The 11,586-nt window shown below is 41.1% G+C and overlaps 1 protein-coding gene across 2 annotated transcripts; it reads left to right on the top strand.

Annotated features, from left to right (window-relative positions):
* Positions 1-2,543: 2,543 nt before the first annotated feature.
* Positions 2,544-10,874, top strand: LOC119902662 (phospholipid phosphatase 3-like; the record flags this gene model as incomplete). Of its 2 annotated transcripts, none has more annotated exon segments than XM_038718992.1 (5): positions 2,544-2,698; positions 7,445-7,725; positions 7,873-7,930; positions 8,052-8,228; positions 8,935-10,874. In XM_038718992.1, coding segments are annotated over 5 exon segments (800 nt in total), but the record flags the coding sequence as incomplete, so codon positions are not given.
* Positions 10,875-11,586: the final 712 nt, after the last annotated feature.

Here is an 11,586-nt window from a genome sequence, read left to right as displayed (position 1 = left end):
AGAAATGTGAATAATAAATAGAGCAAAGAACAGGTGACAAGCAGCAGTTGTAGCCACAAGCAATTCCATGCAAATGTGCTCTTATTTAACCCAAGCAGGTAGACACGCTTTCCCTTCCACCATGAAACTATAAACTATGTTTTGTAGCAGGCCAGGCAGATCGACAGGGTGCAGGTCGTGTGGGGGCTGCTGCAAGTAAAAACAACTGCATCTGTGTATACACCACCACTGCCTCAGACATGTATACATTTCTACGCCAGACAGCGAGCGATCCCTTCAAGTGGAAAATGTGCGTCTGTTTATTTTAATAGTCACACTTGGTGTTTTTGGCAAATGCCTCCAAAATATGGTGGGGACTTAATGTGTAACCCTCACGCTGAATTGATTCTAGTTTCCACAAACTGCAGTGACATGGAGCTGCCAGTGCTGAACTGGGGGAAAGGCAAACGGGCGAGTGTAGGAAATTCTAACTAGTGTAGTCTTAATAATAGGTTTTCTCCCATATTTTGTTGTGAGTCGGCGCACAGTTATGTGCAGAAAAAGTCATCATCATTCGTCATTTACAGTGTTTGCGTCTTTTCAGTCACCCCAGGTGATTGTTAAGCATACTGCTTTAGGGCAAAGACAAACAGAAGGACCCTGACGTTGACACGAGGAACTTCTCCCTCCAGCTCCAATTCGGTTTTGTTTGTTTCTGTTGTCTTTGGGTCAGTTTTAAGCTAATGCAAAAGACATACCCACGCCTGCTGACTGGTGTTGTTGTTGGCAGGACAAGGACACCCTCCCCCTCCTCTTCCCCGGCTGTGACAGGCGGGAAAGGAGGAAGAGTAGGAGGGGAAAATCCTAAAATGCTGAACTCAGTACTCATACTGCACTGTTTAGACGGATGGAAGGGGTCGGAGGACTGAACGGATAAGAAAACCCTCGCTTAATGTCTGGAAAACAGGACCTGACTAAGTCTCGTTGGGGTTGTGTTCTTTCCAGTCACCTATTTGAAGCACTTGACCCGTGCAGGTCCCTTAAAACCTGTGGACACTTTATTTCATAAATCCATTTGCCACCTCTCTGTCTATCAATCTCTGCCCTCTGCCTCTGGCCTTGTGGTTTGTATCAGGTCTGTGAATGTGTTTTGAGGCATTTGCAGGGGTCAGGACTCTGAGCTTAATGTTTTTCACATCCAGCACTTTCAGCAGCTTATGCTTTTCTTTTTTTTTTTGTTGTCTGGGCAGCCAAAGTCCCTGTGTGGTTCTGCTCATGGCTAGGCCAAGCAAACTGAAGGGACTAGACGATTAGGATTTAGCACACAAGTACTGTATATTTTTACTATATTTTAATGTTACAGAACTCTTAAGAGGTAGCACCTTGCTTTTTCTCTCACCACCAGACTTGATTTGGAGCAGACTGTAGCTCCGTCTAGGTATTTGTTTGGAGAGCGAGAATGAAAACGAGACAGTTAATAATGTGAATCCTGCTGAAAGTAGGTCTTCTGGAGTTCCCATCAGACAGCAGAGCTCTGTCTGTAATGTGAGCTCAACCCAGCTGGACCTTCAAAGGCCAAACATCAGCTGTGTGTGTGTGGATGTAAGGGGTTGAGGGGCTCAGCAACTGAAGCGTGTGTTGACATTTGGTTTGAGAAATCATGCCCCCCAACCACAACCATTCCACCTTCAGCCGCTCTCAGCACTGACCTCTACGCCCCGGTGCTTTTGAGCTTTTGAGACCGCGAGACATAGGATGTGAGAAAGAGAGCGCTGATGTTTGCTTTCTTTTGTATCGGCAGATTGCAGAATTATTCAGAGTGTGACTTGAAAGCTCCATCGTCAGTTAAATGCTGCTTTGAAGTGATTTGAAAGTGTGTTTTCCAAATTCTGTCAAAGATTTGAGGCCTCTCCTGGGTACCACGTCCACACTCAAATTTCAAAGTCCTTCAATGAAGCCTTTGATAAATGGGGGAAATAAGCTGTCCTTTTTAGCTTCCATTTTGACAACACCCACTCTATGTTTGTTGTCGGGAGATAAATAAGATCTTTTTGCCACTTTACATGGTGAAAGACACTAAATTGATCAGACACCCCCCAAGGCATCTTAACGTGGGCCTTTTTAAGTGCACTTGAAAGCCCCGACAGAAAAGGAAGAAAGACTAAAGTGCTTGTGGGGTTTTTCTCTTGTCAGTTCGCAGCAACTGTTTCCAGAACAGGACACATCCAACCCTTTTAGCGCCAACAGTCTGCTTGAGTTCAGTTAATGTTATTCTAAGCGTAAAAGCTTCACTTAAATTTAAAACAATGACGTAGCTTTGATTTTGGCATTTGTTGGTCATTTTCTCATTGCAGCATCAGTGTCAGATTTGAAAATAGAATATAACTTGAACACATGTCTGCATGGAGGTTTTAACCTGTTTGTGTGACTGAGATGTCTGTCTGTCTGTGCCTCTGTGTGCTTTTCTGTTTGTCTTCCTGTTGATTATGTTCATTGATGCAGCTGTCCACTGTTTTGGTTTAAAGAGCTGTCTGACCTCTGCTCGTGTGTGTCCAACCATACAGTGTTGCTTGTTGCCGTGTTTTTGCACAAATCTCCCTTCCCGCCTTACCAGAGAGGATTCTTCTGCAATGACAACAGCATCAGGCTGCCCTATAAGGGCAGCACAGTGTCCACCACCATCCTCACAGCTGTGGGCTTCACTGTGCCCGTGGTCTCAGTAAGTCCTGCTGTGGTACTGCAAGAGAACTTGAGAACATATTTTGGGACACTCTATCCATCCAATGGTTGGCTTGTGACACCTTAAAAAACATGATTGGTTCAACAGGCTCTGACTCACACTCAGTGGTTTCGCATGTTGTACCTCATTAGCTGTAAATCATGTATAGTACTGCCAGCCATTTTCCAAAGTTACTGTACGTTACCATAAGCTTTCAGACTGATTTCCTACCCCTGGAGCCTAGGAAGCCATTGCTTTCCATTTATTCCCTAGAAAATGTACTAACTGTTTAAGTAATTTAATAACTAAAAATACCAAGGATTTGCTGAGCTTGAAGGTTCACTCTTGGATGCAGCTGCCGATTACCTTTCTGGAATAATTGAATAATCATTTATGCTATAAAATGTCAGAAAATGCAAAATGCCCATTACAATTTTCCAAAGCCACAGTTAATTTATTTAAATTACTTGTTTTGTCTAAACAGAATTGTATTTATTTTTCGGGAGGAAAGAAAATACTTACAAGTAAATAGAGGATTTACTTGCTTTTTTTGTTTTTATATCACTTCCATTTAAAAACCATTGGGTTTTTTTGGATTGTTTCTCACTTTTATTTATGAAAAACAGGTAATATTAAGACTGTTTTTTGCTATTTGCCATTTATAAGTTGATTATTGCCACAAGACAATAAAGCCGGTTGTAAACTAAAATTGTAAGCTGGCTAAGTGTTTATTTTAGGTTCCTTTTACTTCCAAATGTCTGCCACTTCATTGTCATTCAATAGTGAATTTAATGGAAATGGCAGCCTGGAGATTTAGAGATCAGTCTAAATACAAATGAGAAATGGCCATCCTTAAAGTAAAGTGTACATGATTAATAGTTAACAGGCTAAAACCCCAAAAAGCAAACAGGTATCGTCCTGTAATACACCCAAAGGTCTGCTCAAAAGGCCCCACTGATACTGAATATTTAACAACACTGGAGTCATTATTTCTTGATTAGTCACAGATAATGCCTCAGAATGGATGGAGCTGGTCCCAGATGTTCCCTCGTTGCCTCTAGCTTGTACCTGCGACCTCTGTAATTTGCGTATTATTAACTCTGCACCTCCATCTCTCTCTTTCTCTATCTCTCCCTCACACATCCCCACCCCCCTTCTTACTCTCTGTGCCGCACACTGCTTCTTCACACTAGCTGGCCTGCCTTTCTTGGTCATTGAGACCAGCGCTGTTCAGCCTTACCATAGAGGGTTTTACTGCGATGATGAGTCCATCAAGTACCCGGCCAAAAATGGAGACACCATTAGCGACGGTGTACTTAGCGCTGCTGGTATTCTTATCACCATCCTCTCTGTAAGTCACCTCACTCTGATCACTAATGTCATCATCACTCTTTATGTTTCAGCAGCCTTCACCATTACTAGCAGAACTCACTGATACCGTTGATCACATCATTTCTCATCCTTAACGCATTGTAATAATTCTCAAAAAGCCCAGTAGGGGTTCTAATTAGTTTATGGTAACAATAACATTTTCAAGAATATATAATAATGTGGTAATGATTTTATACATGTTCATGTTTTTCTCCAACCAAACCACACACATTCCTGCTGCACCTATGTTCAGGGAAATACACACTCAATTAGAGGGCTTTATGTGACCGTTGATTCATTGTGGTTGTAAATTGAGATCCTACAGATTACTGAAACAGCACCTCTCCATACCTTTGCTATCAGTCCCCCTGATTGGCTTCAGATTCACGTTCTAGATAAAAAACAGTCAACAGCATTTGTTCAAGGCTTTTCCTTTGGGGGCTTAAGATGACTCAGTTGATAAAGGCACTTGAGCAAATAAAGTGTTGAGTAGTTTGTTGCATTCTCCTGGGAGAAAACACTGGGGATGAAGCCAAAATCTGCACACTAAACTGTCATCCCAAAATCTCTCCATGTGCCACTGCGCAGAGGCACAGAAGCACTCTGTCTGCTTTGGATGTCTTTCTGCTACGGTTTAAGACATGCTTCCATTTTTCCAACTTACCAACTAGTAATGGCTAGCATTTCAGTTAGACTTAACGCACATAACTGCGACCCAAAGCGATTTTTCTGACTTTGTTTTGACATGGTTGTGTACTGGTCATTTGCATTTCTGCTAAATTAGTGTAGCAACATGTAACCCAACCCTACACCCTGACACCCTTAAACAAACCCACCCATATCCACACACAAGTTATTCCCTACATGTCATTGTTTCACAAAAATTGGCCCATCACAAATGGGCCAATTTTTAAATCTGTGGTGGGGTCTAGCGCTATTTTCAAAATTATTTTAATTAGGGGTGATTAAGTGAGGAAACAACAAAAGTGACCATTTAAGATTTGCTTTGACTTAATCTAAATCGTAAATAAATTTCTCATTGGACTGTAACAACTTACCAACCAATTAGCAACAACCTACTAATGCTCTAAAAAACACACAAAAGCAACCGAGTAGTAACCACCTGTAAATACACTGGGAACCACTGCTAAAATCCTAACAGCAACTTAGCAACCAACTAGCTACCGCATAGGAAAACACTTGTAACACAATAAGCAACCAACCAGCTACTGCACAGAATTTTGCAACCGTGTGCTAGACACCTAACAGCACCTAGCAATGTCTCAACTTTAGCTAACACATTGAAAATGCCAAGGAACAGGTAATATGTTAGCAATGGGCTACCAAAAACAGTAGCAGGCAGACTTGAACCTTTCTAGTTGCTCTATGGTGTGACTAAGCACTGCCATAGCATGTGCAATTGTCACCTGGCAGACCCGCAGTGGGAAGCTGCCTTGCCTCATGGCATGGCCAGCCGTAGTGCCCAGCTCCTGGAGAGCTGATTACTATACGGGCTTGGAGCCACGGGGGTTTTCATGGTGAGAAGGAGTTCTGGCTTTGTGTAATTATGGTTGACGCAATGGTTGTTCGGTTAAATACTGTAATTGGTGGGGTGGAATTGTGGTGAAGGCCCTAAACAAGAATACTTTGCCAGATACCTAATTTTCCCCCTAGCAAAACGTGACTTTACAGTTCATCCCCCTAGAGCGTTCTGGCCAGCCTTTGTGTGTTCTCAACCAGAAAACACCATCATTAGGTAATTTAGTGCTTGATTTCCCACTGAATAAATCTGAGAAACACAATATGCCACATCTTTTATAATTTATGCAGATGTTTTTGTGAAGAAAGGAAAATACCATTGTGTCATTTTGGAAAAATACAAGACATTTGACATAAGCCACAAATCAGCGTCTTGCCCCCATGATTATCTCTTGAGGTTACATTATTACAGCTACATATCCTACAATGCCAATTCATTTATTCATTCACATAATTAAGTATTTCACACAAGGGGAACCAGATGTGTTTTCCATGTGTTTTCGCCCTCTCCTCTTTCCCATGAAAGCAGCTGGGCTTTATCGAGCTGGCTCCAAAGGCCTGGATGGTGGAAACAACGCTCTCTATCAGCTTGTTAAATCTCCTTAAAGGCTATCCCTCTGCACAGAGTGTTTCCCAGAATGAAGCTTATTTCTGCGCCCTTCAAAAGAATGTCTGATGAAACCGAGATACTAACATGAAAACAGCCAGACATCCCTTGTGAAATCGGAGCCGTTTCAGAGAGACAGCCGGAGCGGTGAAAAACAAACGTGCCCCCGACGTGCGCCTGGTGGAGTCTGGCCACCAAAATCAGACACGTCGCCTAGCTCAGCGTTTCTGCTGATTAGAACCAGCGGCGCCTCCCCCGCCACCTCCCTACTCTCCCTCCTACTCTCTTCTCCTCTCACCTTCCTCTTTCTTCCCCTTTTCAGCTCCTCTCCTTGTTTGCACTCTACTTGATCATGAATTTCCTTTCTTTATTCATACTCTTTTTGCTTTCCATCCTGCCTTCCTGTCACTCTGCGTTCCATCCCTCCACTTTATCCCTGGAACTTCTCCTTAACTCTCGTTCTGACTCCTCTTTCACATTTTCATTTGTGAGCTCCTTGAAAACAACAGGGGATAAAGGGGGTTGGGGTGGCATTTTGCAGTTTGAACAGCTGTTGTGAGTTATGGCGATCCACCTCCCCTTACACGTCAATCGTCTGTTTGAGACAGTGGTTTATTTACACACTTTGAAAAAACTATACATGGCGGGCAGTTTGAGTTGCCTCCCACATCGCCCCACTGTTTCCTCTCAGAAGTAGAATGCCACAGGTAAACACATTCAACTATAAAGTAGCCCTTTGTAAACCACTTCACAAGAAATCACTGGATTCTTTTTTTAGCTGTCATAATAAGAAAAGTTATTTTGGTCAGATACATAACTTAAATTCTCCAGTCTGACCACTCCAGAGCCCGGTTCCAAATGTCCACCCTCAATAAATCACATACTTTAATGTCCACAAGAGCTTGATGAGATAATGAAAAAAGACGTTACAAGAGCAACATTCTATGGCGTCAAATATTTTCAGATGATGAGCAACAAACAGTTGTACATTAAATTACATTGGTAATATGAGCAGTACACTTTACTGGCCAAACAAACTCCTCTATCCAAGTAACACAATTTCAAAGTGCTGTCCAATTCCTCATAAAATACATTGTCTCTCCTGCACTCACACATTTTCACTGAGCGCTCAGGAGATGTAAATTAAGTGCTTAGGAATTAGGGTGGGCACTGGGACTATGTCAAAATCACGATATTCACTGATGTTACCGTCTCTTCTGTCCCCTCAGATCATCATCGGGGAGAGCTACAGGATCTACTTTCTGAACGAGGGGTCCAAGTCTTTTGTAGGGAACCCCTACATTTCTGCTCTCTACAAGCAGGTGGGCGTGTTCGTCTTCGGCTGTGCCATCAGCCAGTCCTTCACCGACATTGCCAAAGTGTCAGTGGGCCGCATGCGCCCTCACTTCCTCGATGTGTGCAAACCAGACTTCTCCACTATCAACTGCTCCCTGGGCTACATCACTGACTACCACTGTCAGGGGCCAGAGAGCAAAGTTCAGGAGGCCAGGTAAAAAAAAAAAAAAAAAAAAGTGCAACACACTATTTGAGTTTTTTTTTTTTTTTTTTACACAATGTATTTGTACTCATGTTGACTAGTGATAGCTTTTACATTGTAAGCTGTGGTACATTGCTGATTGCCCTTCATTCTTCTCAGGAAATCTTTCTTCTCTGGGCATGCATCATTCTCTATGTACACTATGCTTTACCTGGTGGTGAGTTATTGAATTGTTTTTAACATACATACACACACACACACTCACACACACATTCTTCACCAGATTAAAAACAACAAGTGTCTCTCTATATCAACTCACAATTCTGTCTCTTTTACAGTTTTATCTGCAGTCTCGTTTCACTTGGCACGGAGCTCGCCTGCTGCGCCCTCTGACCCAGTTCACCCTCATCATGATGTCTTTCTATACCGGCATGTCCCGTGTCTCTGATCACAAGCACCACCCCACTGATGTCCTGGCGGGTTTTGTGCAGGGAGCCTTGGTGGCATACTGCATAGTGAGTGTTTCTATTATGTTGTATTTTTATAAAGTTCTGTATTAGATTCGACAGAAATCATTAACAATCTGTGTGGCCTTGTCTAAACATTATTTTCATGATGTTATTTCTAACTTCCCAGTTAAAAAACAAAAAACACGATTATAACTTAATGTACAAAGTTCTTCACCAACACAAAAAAGAACAAAGCAGCACATAAAGCACTGTCCGTTGAGTAGTAAAAAGTAAAAAGAGACAGTTAAGTATGTTGTAATTCATCAGTTCAGCAGGGCCGTGCATCTAGTTTTAACATCAAACTAGAGTCTGTAAAATTGGTTCGTATAGGTCAGTCTGTCCTGTACAGGAGTGTGCATACACCTGAAGCTCTGTGTCTGACAATGATAATGTAATAATGTGTGCATATACAGTACTTCTTAGTTTGTTAAACAGGATAGAAACATTAATTGCTCAGTTGAGAAAGTAAAAAAAAAAACATTATCTCAGGTCAATAGGTACACACAACATGGCTGTACATTACAATGGAAGGAGAGACTGCATTTACAAATTTAATTGCAAATAAGGTGCATGTAAATGGGAAACAGAAGGGGACCTAATATAGAACACTGAGTGACTCCATACTGGATCTGTGAAGGAAGAGGAACTGTCCAAGACAAATTTCAAATGTGCCATTTTGCAGTGATTAAGGTTTTTTCTATTCCCTCCACAGGTATTCTTTGTGTCTGATTTGTTTAAGCCCAAAGGTAGACGTTCTACCCTGTTGCCAACCCCAGTGAAGAAAGATCTCGTTCCTCCAGCAGACATCAGAGAGCGAAGCAACCATCTCATCATGGCATAGAAAAGACTGCCAACTGACTTTATATAACCCTGACCTGTGCCATTTAAATCACTGCTACAGCCACTGGTCAATACTGGATGAAATAAACTTCAAAAATCTGGATAATGCAGACAAATATGGAACATATATGGAACATCTCAGAGGATGAGAAGAGGCCACGGAAAACAATCAAGCAAGTTTTGCTTTCTCAACGGAAATGTTCATCTTTTTCCCTCATTCTCACTAGACATTTTAATGTGGAAAAGAGAGAGGACTGGGCATATGTTTGTTTATGTTATGAAGATTATTGGAGATTCTCCTCTGTCAAGGCCTTTCCATGGACAAAAGTCTGAAATAAAACAAAACTTGAGAATTGGCAGCTATACACAAAGCTGTGTGTGCCTTTCTCCCCTCAGCTGCATTCAGCATGGGAGCTATACTAATATTCCTGCCACTCATTCACTATGTGACTAATACAAACGAAACATGACAAAAAAACTAATTCCTGGATTTCATAAAGGATGTTGTTTGGTTTTATTACGAACATAAGCATTGTATGTGTGATTTTATAGTAATATTTTAGCTAAACTCAGTACTGTTTGTCACCACTTGAATGACCTGAAGTTAAGCTTTTGGAAAGCTTTGTAAGACTTTGTAAGCTTGTGTTATGTCCATAATGTAGTGTTACATAGAAGGTGCACATAATTTAGAGTAGGTGGAAAGTACAGTGAGAGCGAAATGTGTTAGATGTGGGCCTCTTTCTGCTGGGTAGGACGAGCCCTCATTGAGCCATTTAATGAAATGTACCAGACAGGTGCTCACAAGTTTTAGGTCAGAGTGTGTGTCCCGTGCGTGTGTGTGTGTGTGTTTTGGGTGTGTGTGTGTTTGGGTGAGGCCTTTCTGTGAGCATGTCAGTGTGTTTTAATGTCATGTCTATATATTTTAGTGTTTATAGCCTACAAGTGTGCCTCTTCAGCCAGAGAACAGGCACCTGCTCCAACAGACACTTGAGACGGGAACACTGTGGAAAAAAGTATCTGTACATGCATGTATACTCAAATTAAAGACCAGATCTTCCTAGAGCAGTGGTTACTTTTCAGTACCAAAGCATAATTTAGTAAAAAAGTAAACAATTCACTGGCACATTTTAAGCGCTTAATATCTCTTAAAGTCTTGGAAAGTAATAGACTAGGGCTTCCAATGAAGCTCTGCATTTGAACTAATAGACAAAATCATTACGCTGGTATACAATTGCATTATCATAGATGAAAATCATTACATTGGTGTACAATTTAAAGTTATAATGATGATAATATGTTTGCATGACATTAATGTAATTAACTTTTTAGCAAAGAAAAAACCACTGACTGGAATTATCATCCTAACTCAACTTTAAGATACTGAGACAAGCTTTGATCTGACTCTTATATGGATACTAGTTTTTTCTTCATACATGTCTTGAAAATCTTCTATTTACAGCATCAGGAAATTCTGCATGCTACCATACATTGTACAATACTGTTTCATGTGTTTATACACAGTATTTCTTTTGAAGAAACGCCCACTATGACTTTGTGTCGAGACCTGTGTAAACGTAAAACATGCTGCTTTAAAGAGGCAAAGCTTGGCAGATGTCATCCAGTAAAGTTGACAACTTGTGAATATTAAGTTTAATAGGAAAACAAAGCTCTCAAGGCAGACGGCTTCAGTACATTTTTATTAAAAAAAATATGCCTTTCAATATTTTTGTAATGTCATGTGAAATTTTGTACAATGAACCTTTTAAGACGTATCAAAAATAAAATGTCTTTACTAAAACACAAAAGATCAAATGCAGTGTACTGTGATGTTTTTTACTCTCTGTGTCATACATGACTTAGAATCTCTGACTTATACTATAATTCAGTAGTCGACCAACTGTGCGTGAGATGGAGAGATCTGGGCGTGGGGCAATGGTAGACTTCCATGCTCAGCTTCCTGTGGGGAAATAGTGTGCATTCCAGGCTTTAACCCCTCTCCCCAATGGCTCTCTAGAATAATATAGACTCCACACAGAAAGTATGCCAAAGTGGCAGAGTACATTTACATATGAGAATGCTTAGAAGCAATAAAATTTGGGTTTAGTGTCTTGTATTATCCTTATGGACAGCTTTGTTTCCACACAAAACCTAAATAAACCATATATATACACTGACCGTGTACAGGTTGTACCATTTAACTCATATTTACTGTATGTGCCAGCATATCATTAGTTGGGTTTTAGGCCAGTGTGTTCACATGGTATCCTAAGCTGATTGATGATTTTACTATGGATCAGGCACATCGCCCGGGTGGAGATTAGAGTTGATTAGTTTAATAAACTGCTAAATGTGTTTAGTTTTTATGACCACACCAGGGGTGATTCTATTGTGTAACAGCTGTCTTGTGTTATGACTACTACTAAATAACTGTTTCCAGTGCCTTAATTGGGCACAAGACTACACCCTACAGAGTGTGTGCTCTGTGGTAGTGTTTAGTTTTTTGTAGACACACTATCAGCATGTC

This window comes from Micropterus salmoides, unplaced genomic scaffold (genome assembly GCF_014851395.1).
Source record: "Micropterus salmoides isolate LMB-PRFRI ecotype aquatic unplaced genomic scaffold, ASM1485139v1 Ms_hic_scaffold_14, whole genome shotgun sequence".
In the NCBI taxonomy this organism is placed as follows: domain Eukaryota; kingdom Metazoa; phylum Chordata; class Actinopteri; order Centrarchiformes; family Centrarchidae; genus Micropterus; species Micropterus salmoides.
The sequence above is the reverse complement of the archived record's forward strand: the minus strand, read 5'-3'. Positions and strand labels throughout refer to the sequence as shown.